This window comes from Bidens hawaiensis, unplaced genomic scaffold (genome assembly GCF_021521415.1).
Source record: "Bidens hawaiensis isolate Kalapana, Puna unplaced genomic scaffold, B.hawaiensis_p1.1 tig00009937_1, whole genome shotgun sequence".
In the NCBI taxonomy this organism is placed as follows: Eukaryota; Viridiplantae; Streptophyta; class Magnoliopsida; order Asterales; family Asteraceae; genus Bidens; species Bidens hawaiensis.
Genome location: NW_027491752.1, coordinates 485,000 through 503,703, shown reverse-complemented (window position 1 = coordinate 503,703; position 18,704 = coordinate 485,000). Strand labels below are relative to the sequence as shown.

Genomic DNA, 18,704 nt, shown 5'->3' with positions numbered 1-18,704 from the left:
ATATAAATAAATATATAAAATATATATATTCTTACATTCTCCCACTTGGCCGAGTAATCATTTATTATGAGTATTAGATAAGCCTGATCAGGAGTTAACACTCATTTTACTTTTAAACTTAAACTGGAGCAGAGAAATACAGTTATTGAATTGAACATCAGCTCAAGACCCCCATTAATCATATTGCAGTCCTTATTTGAAACCTAAGTTGTTATGATCAAAATTTTCAAGTAAGCCCTTCAGAACGTTTGATTTTGTATAATAATTTGTCTATATGTCATTATGCATGCAGAACATATTAAGAGACATACAAAATCAAAACTAGTGAGGAAATATTAATAGTTAGTCATTTATAGTACGATATGCAGTTGTACATGGTCATTAATAAACCCCTCATGATTATAAGCGCTTTCATAATACTTACGGGTAGACCTTTAGTTATAGGATCCTTAAGCATAACATGAATGTATTCGATACGAAAATTTAGATTCCTCAATTCGTTCATAAACGAATAATTAGTTTCATAACGAAATTTAATGCAGCACCTCTCGAACTGTTAATGTTTGAGAAAACATGGTAGCTGACTTTATCACAGTAAGTCTTCAATATATAATAATTATGGAGTTAATAAACTTATGAGTCCCCTGATAAATTTTCAACGGCATTTATTGCTAATTGCATTGTGATTAATCAACATATTATGTCATTATAGCTTAGATTGTTGTTATCAGTTCTTTATGACTCCTCCATGAGATAGATTTATCAACTGACATGAGAATATATCCCGAAAATTACATTATGTTATCTTTGAATATTAAAAAGTTTAGAGTAATCTAGCGGTTTGAATTCTCACTTCATCTTCTAAATTATAGTCTTTCGTTTCTTTTAAAGATATTTTAATACTCTTTTAGACGCTTCACATTAATCTAGACATATCTAGTGTGTTGCAATTTTGAGTAATATCTGAACAAGTATAAACTTGAACCTACATACGGCTTCTATTTAATGAAGCATAAGGTAATAATCTCAATGATCCTATTATCTTCTAAGTAGAGCAATATTGTTTGTTACATGTGTAAGGACCCATTTAAGGTAAAACTTATAGAACAAAACTAACGTCCCTTTGGGTCTATCTCAGAATGTTATGATATCTATTATGTAAGAGATATCTCTGAGGTCTATTATATCAAAGTATGTACGAACTAAGTTTTGACTTATGTAACATATACTTGTCAGAAGAATGTCATCTATATAATGACAAGTTTGTTTTTAGTTGCTCCCACTCATCTTGAGGTATGTACATTAATCCACTTGGTTTTTGATAAAAATAATTGTATAAAGATTTCATCACATTATGATGTCTGCATTAACCCATACATGGATTTTATTGACTTGCATATTAAGTGTTCTTTGACCTTCAATTTTGGAACTTTCAGGTTATTTTATGAACATGTAAATATGTAAGTCAGTTGTTAGGGAAAATTGTTTTAATGTTCTTTTAACATAGCACTTTAACTATTATAAGCTACTTGAACAATGATGATCCTCAAAGAAAACTTTTGTAATATAGGTTATAAGATTCTTTGATGATTTATTCCATTTTGCATATAACCTTTAACAATCAATCATACTTCTTTGTGTCTTAACGTTTGTGTTAGGATTTAAATTAGTTATGAACACCCTTAGGTGTTTCAACAAAATCTCAAATGTTACTTATGGAGTGAATTGCTAATAATAGCTTTATTCCATTTAGAACATTGATTGATATTAATGGTTTAATTAGAAAAGGTCTGATCAGTAAGCTTTCCAACATCCATTTTAACTTTAGTTAGGGAGGTTACATAATCATCAATGTTAGTAGGTTTTAAACCTAGATGGCCTCCTGAGTTGATTATTGGGTAATTTTAAAAGTCTCGGTTTTATGGATTAGCTCTTGGTTAGGCTGCTATCATTTTTAGGATTCTAAGTGTGTAAGAGTTGGTGCAGTATGGTGTACAAGAGGTGTAATTAGAGTTAAATTTGGAGTAAAATTTAATGACTCTCTTTCCCCCGTCTCTTGTACTTCTAACAAGTCATTATAAGGACTTAGACTACTCCAACTAACCTTAGAAGCCTTTAAGAAATTTACATGTCTATGGTCAATATTTAAAGACCAATAGATTCTAACAGAGAAGCAAGTTAATAATATAAGTTGTTGCAGTTTCTCTTGGTGAGGATTAGTTTAGTAAGAAATCTGAATTTGCCCATTTTTAAGCAACAATGAAACTTTTGCAAGAGTAGTAGTAGTAGTAGTAGTAGTAGTAGTAGTAGTAGTAGTAGTAAATTCTAAAGATATAAGTTTTGATGAAATAGTGTTGTGATGGAGCAGTGTCTTGCACAAGAGGTGTAATTGAGATAATATCAAGTTTTCACTCCCCCACCTCTTGCAAATCTTGTAAGTTATGATTGAGACACTTAAGGCCCCCATTGATCTTTAATATCTCTAGAAAAACTACATAAGGAGTTTCAATGATATACGTGATGTGGTAATTTCTCATACATATGTTAGGCTTGATTTGATTTCATTAACGTCCAGATGTCATAATAAACTTAGGGACATATTTAGAAGAAATCGTATTAGGTATATATGAATGGATCTCTTTAAAACCATGGACCATAGAAGTCATATTAGACACAAGTAAATAGCCTTTTAAATGATAAAAGAATTATGTCTAAATATTCCGTTTTGAATAAGTTCCACGAATGTCAATAAAATATAACTTATGGTGGACCCATACTTATTCATTAAGCCAAGTAATGTTTAGGGCATCTAACACATGAATTACTAAGAATGAGATTAGATGAAAAATCACCCTCATAAACCATGTCATGATTTCTTATGAAATTTGGTTTTAATGGATGGATTTTATAAGTCTCATTTGTCTTTTGTTAAGTTCTTATTTGCATGATAACAAAAGTTGTGAAAGTATGTAGTATCATCTAATTCTATTTTATAAATGTTTCAGTCAAGATATTGATAACAAATTAATATGAGAGTTTAAGGTAAGAGTGACTTTATGTTGGCTATGCAAACCTCACAACTGTCATAATGTAGCTTAAGTATTGATACTAATCTCCAGAATATTTAAGGTATCATAAAACGTAATTAGATGACAGTTTTTCATGGTTATAATAGCCTTAACATTTAAATTTTTTCGCCAACACTCATGTTATTTATTTGTTGATATCAGTAAAGACACTTATGGAACTAGACTCAACCTATCATGTGTTAATTGAAATATTAGGATTAGTAGACTAAAATATCATTAATATACGAAAACTGTTTTAGCCAGATATTCTTTTGAATTATGGTTAGCCTTGTTACTTATGCCTAATTTAATGACATATTTTTACACTGAGACTTCTCCTTAGAGAACTTAAAGCTGGAAGTAATACTCGTATTTTGTCTATGAACCTTAGAATTATCTTCTTTAAGGTTTTAATGGTGGTGAGTTGAATAACATCTTATGTTTCACTGCCATATTCTTTTTTTTTACATGTGTTGCTAATCAACATACTCATTTTCCTTTTTTACTTATGAGTGTTATAGTTGATACTTAAGGCAACAAATTGTACTAATAGAAAATTTTAGTATGTAATGCATTAGAAAAGTGTACTTATTTCCATGTGTGAGCCCCTAACTTTATGGGTCATGGTATTGTACATTATGATGTATTCAGTAATGTCATTTAACCTTATAGTTAGAACTTTTAAGGAGTGCATGAATCTTAGGAGTTATTTTGATTAGTCTTAGGAGTTATTTTGATTAGTCTTAGGAAAAACAAAATCTAGAATAACTCTAGTGATAGCATTTATTTATATAAGTTCTTGATTATCATTATCTTAAGAGACATTATATTGACTCATTTTATTTGTTATGCTCCAGTTTTTAATAGAACGATTGTTATTAGAAAGAGCAGTAGGATATTCATATCATGTCTTAATGGATAATTAAAACTGAGAAGAGCTAAATATTATTGAAACTCTTTATGAGACAAATTCAGTTGCGTTTTGAGATTAGAGTGGATGATTTGGATGAGATCGTTAATTATTGAAGAATGTTATAGTGAGTAACATTATGTGATATTAAAATAATACAGATTAAAATTTATGATCATTAGATTAATGAAGGATCATTAATGCGAGGATCATTATATTTTATTGAAGATGTGATATGTCTATTAATTAACATCAAACTAATAGACTATAATTAAAAGTTATACTTAAACAAAAAATAAATCACCTTTGGGCATAATTAGATTTTATTTAAGTACGTGTGCAAAACAATTGTGACACATCACCATTGGGCAGAAGTGAGACAATTATTTTAATTATGCCCATGCTAGTTTTGCTTGATAAAAATATAACACATCACCTTTGGGCAGAACTTAGACATTTATATCATGTTAGACAAAACTAACAAAAGCTTTCAGTTAGACTTGAATGATATGGTAAATGTAACTCATCACCTTTGGGCAGAAGTGATGCAATAAAAGTTCATTCAAGTTAAGCCTTTTTAGTTTTGTAAAAAAAAATATTATACATTTTAAGTATTTACAAAACATATAATTAGTAAATTGTTTACGAGATTTAAGAGTTTTCGGAAAACTTGGTTTTCAGAAAATATTAGTTCCCGGCAATTTTTGTGTTTTCGGTATTGTTAGTTCACGATTTTATGAAATCTCAAAAATAATGAGTTCTCGGTGAACATTAAAAAAACCCAAAAACTATTATATACTATAAGATTTTAGTCCAAAATTCTAAGGAGTTAACTTTAACTCCAAGATTTAGTTATTTTCAAATTATATCTTTTATTAATTAATCAGATTTTGAAATAACATGAAGATAAAGTTTAGCCAAAATTAGAATAAAATAAAACATATCTTAATCCAATTTTTAAACCAAAATAACATGCATAAATTTATGTTTTGACTTCAGCACACAAAATTGAGACTTATTATGCATAAATTTGTCGTACGAAGAATATTGATTAAAAAAAATAATCATTATGTTTGTCAAAAATTTATATGGACTTTAATATGAATAAAGTGTTTCAAAAAAACATTATTTTTATTGAGGTTGCAATTCTCTTTATCCGAATTGATTAAAGTTCAAAATAATAATAATAATAATAATAATAATAATAATAATAATAATGAAAAACATAATAATTCGGGTTTATTAGATTTTAGTCAACTTCTTCCGGTTTAATTCCAGATTTAGGGAAAACATGAAGAACTGATTAATCAACATCGCTCTGATACCACATGTAAATCAGTTCTTCATGTAAGCAATAGAAAACATGATAAATATAAAACCTATAAACCTGTTACAGCATGGAGAGTAGTAATCACAACAAAGAATGATATAGACGACATGGTTGTCAGCTTTGTTGAGTTCCCCTTTAGGATGTATAGTTAAGGATGGTGTTAGGGTTCTTGAGAGGAACCCAATTTAGGAGAGAGGAGGCACACAATATTTTTATGTGTATGTGATTAGGTTTTAATGTTAATTTATTCTCTCTATATATACACCCAAGAGGAAACCCTTTATTAGCTATTAAGAGTAATATGGCCCATCAACAATTACTAAGCTAATATATAATAAGATATAATTAATTATTTTAACCTATTATTATATAAATAATAATGATGATCATATAAATAAATATATAAAATATATATATTCTTACATTATCATATCGTAAACCATAAAGTGCAAAATAGCAAATTACACCACCAAGGACCCACGTATATCAATCTGGTCAAAGTAAGTGTATTAAAATCCCATAGTCATGGTTAATGTTTTTAACTTTCTTGAAAAAGTAATCAAATATTAGAGACAAGTAATCAAATATTAGAGAGGTGATTAAGCAAAACATGGAATATTCAACAAGTTTCGTTTTCCTACAAATATAGAAAAAGAATGGCGGGAAGTAACCAAACTGTCATCAAATATTCGAATAGTTCACACGTATCTACACTATTTGAGAACATGAAAATATATTCATAATTCATAAATAGCACCTGTGTCATTTATAATATGGAAGGTTCTATTACACACGCTGCAAATATATGTTTGTATGACAGCAATTTATTAAACAATGAGCAAAGACTGATATTATTGTATCATTAACTTATTCTATCACTGAAACTCAGTGATGATTCGCCATATGTTAGCGTCAACACTTCCTCCCCATACATGACGGGCCCAATATTGGTTTGAACTGTAGAGGGAATGTGAGTGGCTCGTACGGTTTCCAACTCGATGGCTACTTCTTTCATCGTTGGCCTATACTTACCATTCAAATTCAAGCATCGCATTGCAAGACTAGCTAATGACATAAGCTCATCCCTAGTACCCTCTTTAATCACCACTGCATCAAAAATAGACAAAACTCGATCTTCTTCCATAGCCAACATAAAGTGTGTAGCCAAACTTCTATGTTCACCAAATCTAGTTAGGGAAATTGGTTTTTCTCTCGTTAACAGTTCAACCAAAACAACCCCAAAACTATAAACATCACTCTTTTCTGTGAACTGACTAGACTGGAAATACTCAGGATCAAGGTAGCCAAATGTGCCTTTGACTAAAGTAGTCAAATGAGTTTGCTCTATTGAGACAAACCTTGAAGTTCCAAAGTCAGAAACTTTGGCTCTATATTTGTCATCTAAAAGTATGTTAGTTGTTTTAATGTCTCTATGGTATATTGGAATGGAAGTTGCTGAATGCAAGTAAGCAAGTGCTCCTGCAACCTCTGTAGCTATTTGTAATCTCATGTTTAAGGAATTTGGGAACTCGCTGGTTTGACCATGAAGACGATCATACAAGGTACCATTTGGAATGAATTCAGAAACAAGCAGAGGGACATCCGTCTCTAAACAACATCCAAGTAGCTTGGCCACATTCCTATGATTTACTTGAGAAAGAATAACCACCTCATTGATAAATTGTTCTAACCGGCTTTCATCAACAACTTTTGATTTCTTGATTGCTACAATTCTTCCATCAACTAACATCCCTTTATAAACTGTACCCTGGCCACCTCGACCCAAAATTCTATTCTCATTAAAGTTGTCTGTGGCCTTCTCTAGCTCCCGTGACGTGAAAAGTATAGTTTTACCAACTAAAGACGAGTCAGCTTCTTCTTGTTGTTTTAAAAGTAAACCGCCATTTCGTTTAAAGAACCTCTTTCTTTGTCTTTGATCTGTAGTTTTCTTGATCCATTTGTACAATGCATAGCAGGTCACGGAAAGTAAAAGTACACCGACACTTATGCTAACACCTAAATAAAAGTATTTATTTCATAAGTCCATATAGAAGTTACAATATGAAAGCATTGATGTTATAACTAGGGATGATCCCGAAAATTTGAAATATTTGGTACCGGTACTGATATTTTAGGTTCGGTACCGGTACAACTGTGTAAAATTCGGGAAATACCAGTATCGAAAACTAAAAATTTGGTACCGATTCTGTACCGACGGTATCAAATCAGTACCGGGACGGTACCGGTACCAATATGAAGCTCATCCCTAGCTATAACACACCCATGATTTTTTACCATATAAACCAGAGTTTAAATTTGTATGATCTACTGTTTTATCTTTATCTCTTTTCATTTAGAGTAAATTGTATTTTTTAGCCATGTCGTTAACGCCCCCAATGCCCCCATAGCCTTTTCAGCTCAAGATGAAACTTTTGGATGAATAAACCGTTGACGTTTAAATTTAATTACGGTTTTGACCTAGTATAGACAAAGTTAGCCAAAGGGACAAAACCACCAACTAATTCAAATGTCAGGGGGTTAAAAAGACAATTTACTCACATTTTTTTTTCTTTTTAATTTTTAGATTTTATTTATTCTGTTGTTTATTTTTTTATTCTTCTTATAATAAAAAAAAAATTTAACTAACCAATTAACCGAACACATTACATAATTTGAGTTTGATTTAGTTCGGTCCCCACCACATTGTATGAGTTTGGATGTTACATAAGATAAAAAACAATGAAACGAACATGTTATGATACCCTTTTCTTATACTATAACTACATTTTAGGTTTTCTCTTTCGTTTGCTATAACGAATACAATGAAACCGAAAAACTTTACGCCTACCTTAAAGTTTGGATTTTATCTCGCTAGTTTATGTGGACATTTAATTGACAGGGACATCGTCCCATCCCTTGTTGCTCCATTGACTATAAAGACGAAAGGAATCACACGGTCAAGTAATATTCTAAGCCTAAAGTCATAAATAAATAGACGGATTGTAGTCCAAGAAGAAATTGTGGCTCGTGCATTTATTCACATCTCTAACGACTCGAAAAGCGACAATAACAAAAATGACAATGATTATGGGGGTCGTGTCCATAAATATTTATGCAATGAAATTAGTTCTTCACATCGATCCATCGAGAATTTAAAGTCACACTGGCACATGATATCAACTCCCGTTCATAAGTTTACTGAGTTTTTCAACCGCAATCAATGCAAGTCACGACCGTTAGTAAAACAAAGTACATGGAAGATGTCAAAGCAGTTTTTAAGTACGAGGGTATGCGAAATATTGTAAAAATAAATACAAAATAGTTTAAGTTTGAATCGAATCAACAAAGATGACTAAGACATAACCATCTGGCGACTATAACACATCAGCTTTCGAGGTGCATAAAACTGACATCGACATCAACTGTGATAATGCTTTGAACTTTATTAAGGACATCAAGATCAATCTCGATGACGAATTTGAAGAATTGCCTTTTTCCAGTTGGCCAAAAGAAGTCAACGGCAAAGGGGAAAAAAGAGCAAATGTAGCCCAAACCCATCGACAAACTTACCAAGCGAATGGAAAATTTATGGATCTAAAAAGAGGAAATAATGGACGTGTTTAAAGGTAAAATGTCATAATTTAAATCCAGATGGTGTTGGGGGATTCTGCAAATCGTATGTCTTCAGAAATCTGAGAGTCGTGGTTGGCACCTTCAGACCAAAACTATTTGTGGTTCCTAAATTCTTTGATCGGATAAAACAACTCAGATTGATTGAGCAAGAAATTGAGTATGAATTTTGAGAGAGCATAATGAACCAGGCGATGTTACATATGATCAAGAATGCGCTTTTAGGGTTAAGGTCGGATAAGGCGGTTATCATGCATTTGAAATTCAAATGCATATAATGCACTCCTATCTTGACATATAAAATGACGTTTGAAAATGGATATAGTGTTGTTGGAAAATAGATGTTTTAAAGAAAAATATAGAATTCAAACTTGGCAACAATAAAGATCTTTTCTTTTGGACGGACCCTTGGTCTGGGAGATCCCCTCTCAAGTTGGTTCTTCCTAGACTCAAAACGGGGTTCGATATAGGGAGTCTTTGTTGTTTACTGTTTACTTTACCTTTACCCAGCTTAAAGAACTGTGCCATAAATTCATAAGAACTGCTTTTTGTAGAGCTTCTATAGCAGACAGACTATCTTGAACAAAACTAGCATGTTGAACACCTTTCAAATAAGACCAAACCTGAGAGGCAGTTTCACCTTGACAAAACAAATGAAGTAAAGAATCCTGTTGACTTCTAATGCATAAATGAAATTGATAAGGCATTTGAAAGCCCATGTATCTGATCCTGTCATCCATAGGAAGAGCATTCCTGAGGAATCTCCAGAAGAAGAGAATCGGTTCAACTAAAGAAGAACAAAAGTTGCAAAGTAAGCGATAGATTCTATTGGAGTGGGAGCCAACTTTTTTGGAAATGGGATTGGATAAGGAACCCGACCTTTCATAATGAGCTGGCCGAGTGGGAAGAATGCATCAAATGTATCTCGGCCATCAAAAGAAATGCCTACTCCGACTCTTGGTCTTGGTTGGTAGACCCCTCAAGACAAACAATTCTTTCATGCAGGAATTATAGTCTTAATAATGTCATGAATGGGAGTAAATGGGTGCCCTCTAAATTCAATATTCACGCTTAGAGATCGGAGATGGACAAAATCCCCACCAAGATGGCCATAAGAAGGAGAAATATTGACATTCCTAATCCCTTGTGTGTGTGATATAGTGAAAATACTATATTTTATATAATATTTTATTAGTTTTTGTTCGCTTTTAGTTAATATTTGTATATTACTAACATAATTGTGTTTTGTAGGTTCAGGAAGATGATCGTAGTTGAGAAGGGCGAAAAACGAATCAAAACAAGCATAGACGAGAAGCCGGAACACGCCAGGAAAGGAACCGGAAGGAGAACCGGTCGGACCGGCCGGTCAGCCCTCCTACTAGACCACGCCGTGTCGCGCGGCTAGGTCAAACCTGGTCACGCGACGCCTAGATCTACAAATTCCAGAATGTTTTCGATTTTGGTCAGTTTAAGGCCTGGTTCACTATAAATACACCCTTAACCTTAACTTGAAAAATACCCTACAGCCACCAGACGAATTTAGAGATGATTGGAGCTATTATTCGAGATTGTTGGCGGTTTTGAAGGCAAGGAAGCATTCGGGGAAGAGCTATACATTCAAGATTGAGGATTACGGGTTTTATCATATTTGATCTTTTGTTTTCATTATTTTACCATGTTTTCTATTACTATTATTTTGTTTGATATGAAGATGCTAGGATAAACTTTATAGACTGTCTAGGCTTATGATGAACCATTGTTGATGTTTCAGTTTTAGTTGGATTGTTTCTTTTCGTTATGGTTTTATGTTTCAATAAACTATTAATTGATTTTATTTGATTGATGCGTATGTGCACTTGGTTTTGTTTGTTCTAGTTTTATTATTCCACGTAATCCTTGGTGATTGTTTCATATGATAAGAGTTTGTTAGGTCATCTATTATGCGTTTTTGACTAGTTTATGATTGAATTCAAATAAGATCATAGAAATAATATTATTAGTCAAACGAATAAAAATGTACTGCTAACCTAGAAAGTTGTAAGCTGGTAAGTTATTGTTAGATAGTTGTTGATTAAGATTGCTAGATTTAGTTCTTTGTAAGGAGTTCGTCTAGGTTTGATTAATTAATATTGTCTAACGAGTCAATTAAGTTTGTCAAATTACCTTTGATTTCTGGGTTTTAAGGTAGGATTTCACTATAAAGGTACTCTTTCATAAATTAATAAGATTACTGTAAGGGAGTTTAATTTATAAACTGGTGTGTATTAAAACTTATTAGAAACCCATAGGTGTCTTCTTGAGAAAAGTCAGGGCTCCTGTTCGGGTTATCTTTTAAGTGTCTATTTTACGATCTCAGTTCCATAACTGCTATTTTTCAACTATTTGATAATTGAAACTTTGAGGATTCCAGCTTAGGTGGTTTTTCATTACCACCAGAATCAGTTGAACTAAATTGTCTTGTGTTTTAATTCTTGTCTTTACTTAATTAGTTATTTTTAGTAGCTTAGTATTAATTAATTTAAAACCCCCTTTAATAATAATATTTAAATAGTCGTGTCAGCTAGTCGAGTCTAATTAGTTAATATACGTAATTAAAAGAGTCTCGTGGGTTCAATATCTGGACTTACTTAGCTTATACTAGAATCGATCGCTTCACTTGCTGGTTAGTAGTTTAGTCGAACTTAAGGAGTCTAGAGTATTACTTAGTGTCTAGTTTAGTGTAATTTAGTTATTAATTATTTGACTAATTTTAGCACATTAGTGTGTTTAGCAACGCAACAGATGAATCTTCTTATCATATTTTCACCGGTTGCCCGGTAACCTTGAAGGTTTGGGACACTTTGATTTATTGGTGCAAGACCACGTCCTTGTTTGCTTTTTCGGTTAGAGACATGCTTGAAAGCTATAACCATGTGGGGCTTACGTACATAGAAAATGAAGTTTTCCAAGGTATTACTATCACTGTTTGTCGGCAATTTTGGAAGGCTCATAACGTTATGATTTTTGAAGGGAAGGAGACGAAGATTGAAAATATTATTTGCGACATTAGGTCTTTATGTTACCTTTGGTTTATACATAGATCTAGATGCAAATCGATTAGTTGGTCAGATTGGTGTAAATTTTGATGCACTTGTTTCTCCTAGATTTTCTTGGCTGTTGTGGAGGGTGCCATGGCTTCAGCCTTGTTTATAGAAGTTCGCAGTTCGAAAAAAAAAGCTCGGGTAGTTGTGAAAACATATGGGTTGTGGTTCAGTCTTAATAGTTATATGCCTATATGACAAATTGACAACCTATCTAGTCACCTGCTCCGGCTCCAGCTTGCCAGTATGAAACACACTTGAATTTGAAAAGCTTGCTAAGAATATATTACCTAGAATAACACCCGTGGATGATTTGCTTCCAAAATAAAGTGAAGAAGAGTAAGGTCCACAAGTGAAATTGGTTAATCTTATTGAGCCATCGTCAATATATATTGTATCATAGTCACAGTAGGTGTTATAGCCACGGCACCTTGCACATTCTTCCCTTGCTAAACAGTCATACGAACGTTTATGTCAAGATTAAAAAAAGATTAAAAAAAGGTACAAAATAAATACATTAATATATAAAAGAGAAAATCCCTATAATGTCCATTTGACTGCTGCTGTCAAGAGAATGTCCATCATAATCTATAACTCTTTAAGAGCATTTACATCCTAATCCATTATTTTCTTTGACTTATGATTTTTGTAATTTAGAGAGTGTTTTATGATGTTATGAGTGGAGAAGAGAGAAAATGTAGTGAGTTTTCGGTATATTTGAAAAGTTTATGTAGAATCATATAAACTTTTTAATATTTTTTGAAAGTTGTCGTGACTTGTGATTAAATGAGAGAAAAAAGGTAATGATAAAAGTATTAAAAAATATTATTTAATTAAAAAATGAGAGAAAAATGTAATGATTTTTAATGTAATTCTAGGTTTGGAGAAGAAATGTGAATCTAAATTTCCATTACAAATTAGCATGCCGGACCCAACATTTATTCATGTCAGACGAAGGCTTTCCCGCTAATCCTGTAACAATGCGTCATGTGTACGCAAATCTGGACTAATTACATGGTACGAGTTGTAAAAATTAATTTGGTTGAAACGATTCGTTTATAAAAATCCCACCAAAACTTGTTATTACATATTGAATTTGGCTAGGACTGACGATATATTTTGTGAGTCCCGAGTCCCGACCGTTTTTTTCATAATAATAAATGAAAGTAAAATGAAGTGTTTAAACATGGTCTGTTGACATTTAAAAGATGTTTGGGTCCGCCAGGTTAGTAAAGGACGTTGAAAGAATTTGTAATTAGAGGCGGATTCTCTTGTAAAGAGAGTCAAACGGACATTTTAGAGATTTTCCTTAACTTAATAATTCAAATACGTACTTTGGCATCCATAAAGTAGATAAGGGTTTCCTTCGTCTTGCGAATCAAGTGAACACTTCTTTGACTCCACAGAGGTACCGTTATACATATTCAGTTCCAGATTCCTAAGCATATATCCTCCACAGCAGCGTGATATGTCACTGTATGTAAGGGTCCACATGAGGGAAACAGGAACAAAAGCGTTGTTAGCAGCAACTATAAAGTTTCCTTTCGCGTATGAATCTTCATCCACCAAGAAGGCAGCCCTACAAACTCCACCTCCACCCGAACCCGTGACGTTCATGCTGTACGACTTTAGATGATGAGGAATTGTTGCTTGACAACAACTAAAGCCGTAACACTTGTTTCTTTCTCTAACACTACTGTCATTCAGACAAGCAGTCGAACACCCAGTAACCACACTCCCATAATTATCAGTCATAACACCATTACCACACCCAATAAAAACAAATTTATTTTGTGATCTGGAATACAAGAACGGGGTGTTACCAAGATCGATGCTCATGGTCTGACTACTATTCCGAGCTAGGTTCTGGCAATCATAGATATTGTTTGGCATATTAACAGTGAGAGTTTGATCTTCCAAGTTTACACCCAAGACTTCTAGATGGTTGAGTGAAGGTAGATATGGTGTTGAGGAGTTGCAATCAACGGTGTACCATTGGTTGACAGAACAATTCGCACCGATTCCAAAAGGGTATGGAATCCTCACATTCCCACACGTATCATTGCACCCTATCTTGGCGTAGTTTGGAATTGCAATTGATGTTGCTGTTAACGAAACGAAAACGAGAAGATGGAAAGCTTGAGATAACTTCATATTTTGTAAAGAAGAAAGATGGTATTGTAGGAAGTGTAAGGGGTGTTTATATTTATAATTATAACGATGAGTGTGATTAAGATTAATGGAGGAACCTACCGAGAAATTAATAAACCAATGGCCACAAGTCTACAGCCATGGAAAATTCAAAACCTACCGCGAACTGTTTGGTTCTAGAACTACTTAATTATATCATTAGATGAAGAAAAGTTGTTAATACCGACATTTGACAATGTCTACACTTTTGCTGATTATTTTTGTTCAATAACTAGTTGGAGGTCCCACATTGTAGTGACCTAACATATCTTATACTGGAGCGCTGTACCAAGAAATAGTGATGGTTTAAGGAAAATTTTCAAGCGGGCTCACTATTATACGATGTTTTGATTTCGATCATAGAGTCGGACATTTAAAATTTCTGGTAGGTTCGACGATTTAGGTCGCGTAAGGTTCATCACAGTATAAAAATATGATGCAATACTAAAAAAAACATTGTCATTATACATTAAAAAACACATAATATAAAAAATGGTATTTACAAATTAAACAAAAATATCTTCACACATCCTATCACACAATTCTATTTTCACTAGATTCGTTGAAGAAAAACATCTTTTAACACTTATAGCCAATACAATTAGCAAATATAGTTATAGCTTTATTAATCAATAGACCAACGGATAATTAAAGTGTGTTCTTCTTTCCACTATCATTTTGGCAAGATCTCTTACCCCACTAAGATTGACAAATCGCGTATATTCTAAAAGAAATGCAATTACCATTAATCCTTGTAACAAACAACCAATTACACCTTCAAAATTGAATTTCAATACAAGAACAAACTACCTATACTATTAAAGCAATAGATTTTTGGACAAATGACATTTACATGTTGATCCATCACTATAGTTTCCATACATACTAAGCTTCTCAAATTTTCTTGGTTATTAATAATACAAAAGTAAATAAAATTATTCAAAATAAACAACTCAATTATATATTAATGTTAATGATTGTGATACTAAATAACATAGTAACTCCTAATTTACATATGAAAAGTTGAATACTATTTAACTCTACACATTTTGTTCATATACATTCAACGCACAATGTTGGTGGGTTAGGCACCTTTACATTAACGATTTTATAAACCTCGATGTCGTTAGAAGTTAACCGCTATTCTTCGTATCCAGTAGACCAATCTATGTTATTTATGTTTTCCGGGTAATGTTTATAATTTTCATGTTTTTACAATTACATTATGAACATCCAATAGAAAAGCCACAATTGGGACTAAAGTTAATACTATTTGTTGTCGCGTTTTTCTAATTGTTATGTTTTGTGTATTAAAATCTTTCGTTAGATCAACAAAATTAGACAACATGCTATATATGGCTTTTTTTTCTGTCAACATTTATGGTGTTCCTCATTTAAATATGGTAACCTTGTTATAATATATTACACATGTCTTCATAATCAAAGAAGCGTAATTTTGTTCAATCAACCTATTCCAATAAAAAGAGTAATTCAAACGGTTAGTTATTTTAATATTCTCTATTTACCATTCAAATGTTATATAATAATGTTTATTTTCTAAAATTGCAGTGTCAACACCAAGAGAACCACTAAGTAGCTCGAACGATAACAATTTATTTATAAAGCTATAATACGAAAACGAATATTTAAATGTATTTTGTTATGTTATTAGTTTCAAGTTAAATCTAACATCAAAGGATACAATATACTATAAACTTGAACAAGTATTTCTATCATGCGCGTTGTGGCGTAGCGGGTTAAATATGTTACATGTTCGAAAGCTATCACGTTTTGCGACGGGTACACGTCAAGAAGTTGGCTGATATCGGTTCGATTCGTTATGGTAAAAGCTTTTTGGAAAAAGTGTTGATACACGTTTCTGCATGTCGGTCTTTGTTTAATGTGTAGGTCCCATAACGACCACCGAACGGATTTTGCACTTGATACGTATTTCGAGACGGGTGCGGTAAATCAAACGATCGAACAAAAATATAAAGATAATAAGTATAGTGAACGAATCCGTAATCGGTTAAAAGATTTATATAATAAACGAAGAACCGACCCACCCAAGGTGAGCTCCCATTGGGTGGTGATTTACATCATACAACACACACTAAAATGAAATTCATAAGGCCATATTTATAGCCAAATAACTAACATTCTAAAATCTTTCACCCGTTGAAGCTAAACTCGTGTCGAAGCTCTCATCTCGTATCTGGATTTCGCGCCACTTCAATTATCAACTTGACCATAATATATTTAACGGGTTTCGTAATTTGATATCGAAAGTCACTAAAATTGGCCTTACAATCACCCCCTTGACTTATGATATCAAAAACTTTGTTAAGCCATGTCTCGCATCTTCACGAATCAACCCGACAAAGCCGAAGCGTCTTCAATCACCCCCTCAAGGTATGATCCACCGGGGAAAACGATCAAATGAACAAAGCTTGTTATTTCCTCTTCAAGTCCAAATTCGTATCGGATTTGTTCAAAGTTTCTCAACTTCTCGAACGCCTAGAAAATAAAATAGAAATAACATGCTTTGAAGATGGTCCAAACAATAATCCACTTCATTTAAACCAAGACAAACCCAAGCCCAGTTGCAGTCCAAACCCAAGCCCATTTTCTATTTTTTCCATCCATATTAGGTCACAAACACATGATGAAACAAGAAAGCATAAGTTGCATCCATCAGCCGCCATTCCGGCCACTGGAAAAATGACCTCCAGCCACGTTGCCGGAAAAACGGCCTCCGGCCGACCACCGCCAACAGCTGCTGCTATCTCCGTCGTCCATCAACCCAGATCAATCGCAGTCACCGTCTACTTTTCAAAATCCGCTGTCGGAAAAACGATTTCTGGCCAACCACGCCGGAAAGCCGCGGCTCAACCATGGCCAACGGCCGCCTCCGTCTCCTTCCATATCACACCAAAAACTCCTATTACCTGCGGACCCATCGCAGTCGGAAAAAATAAGTGGCGCCAGAAAACACGGCTCAGGCCACCCCCATCTTCCACCATCCACCGCAGACATCAATCGTCACCGGATAAAAGAATTCGGTGCCTAACTAGGGTTCCAACGCTTCTTGCCGGAAACCAACGAACTTCGGAGCCGCCACCATGTTCTTTCTTCTTCACCTCCACATCCACCGGTCAGCACCGTTTTCACTTCTCTTTTTCTTTTTCTTTCTTCCTTGCCGTCGTCGGAAAACCGTTGGATTCTCTGTTCCGTTTTGATGGCCGGAATCACCAGATAACAAGAATTTGTGACATCACACTGATCGATGTCGAAAGGCCAATCAAAAACATTTGTAAAATACCTTTACTAGCTAGGGCAAGTAAGGTGTCGAATTCACAGGGAATCAGTGGAAAGTGCTAATCAAGTTCAATACATAATAATTAATTAACTAAGCGGACAAACGATGTCAAGCGGTTTAAAGAGTAGTTTGTAAACAATTATATGAAAATAACCAAACTCCAGGGTTCGTGTTTTGCAGCAAGTTAAGGAATTGATAAACTTCTTTGGACGGTTTCTTATAAATATGTAAACCAAAAGACTTAACGATTGACCGTATTGATCGTCAGAACTGAATCCGAACAATTGACAAGGTTAAATGAAAATCTATTTGATAATCGGTTTTACTTGTTGAAGCACAAAATCAATAATATGGTTAATGATAAACGGATCAATGACGAAAGAACTCAATCCTAATTGTTGATGACCACAAATCAATTAACTAACAAAAGATTAAGTAATCAATTAATTAAAACCGTGTAAGCACGAAAGCAAACTCAAAGAATTGATTAATCGAATGATTAATCAATTATAAATCCAAAGTTAAAGTTTAAAATTAAAAAAACCTAACAAGCAACTCAACCCTACACCCGGAGATGGTTATGAAGCCTTTTAGCCTTGCATCTTGATCTTCATGTTCCCTATGGTGTTAAGGAATGATTTCATGGATCAATTGAATGATTAAAGTGTGTTATGTTGGTGTAAGATAGCCTCCAAGAAGTCCCAAAACTGATGGTTATTGAATAATTTCGATATTAGGGTTTTTGGGCTTTAAATAGGGAAGAAAATCACCCAAAAACTCAATTTCCGTCAGACCAGACCGTAAGCTACGGCCTGGTCACTCTGCCTTAAGGTCCTGCTAGGCCAAAACTGTTTTCTTCATAAAATCTTCGTTTCAACTCCGTTTTCCTCCCCGTTTGCGGCCGCGTCTTCGTATTTCAATTCTCTATCATCTCATAGATCATCACTTTCATTTCCACTCCATCATGAATGCTCCAAATTAGCTTCTTTAAGCTCCAATAAGCTCCGCACACCTGTAAACATAAAACCTATCAAAGTATTTGTGTTCGATACATATAACAAGTAAAACACACAATATAAAACACCTAAGGAATGTAATTTTGCCCACATATCACACACCATGTCACCGGAGACCTTTCTGAACCACCACCATTGTAACCATCATAATACTCAACAAC

At 33.5% G+C, this 18,704-nt stretch overlaps 1 protein-coding gene across 1 annotated transcript; it reads right to left on the bottom strand.

The window, feature by feature from the left end:
• Window positions 1-6,070: 6,070 nt before the first annotated feature.
• Window positions 6,071-14,450, bottom strand: LOC143533869 (wall-associated receptor kinase-like 22). Its single transcript, XM_077028509.1, has 3 exons — window positions 13,353-14,450; window positions 12,309-12,467; window positions 6,071-7,324 (listed from the first exon to the last, which is right to left on the bottom strand). The coding sequence occupies exons 1-3, from the start codon at window positions 14,170-14,172 to the stop codon at window positions 6,171-6,173; spliced, it is 2,133 nt and encodes a 710-aa protein (XP_076884624.1). The 5' UTR covers window positions 14,173-14,450; the 3' UTR covers window positions 6,071-6,170.
• Window positions 14,451-18,704: the final 4,254 nt, after the last annotated feature.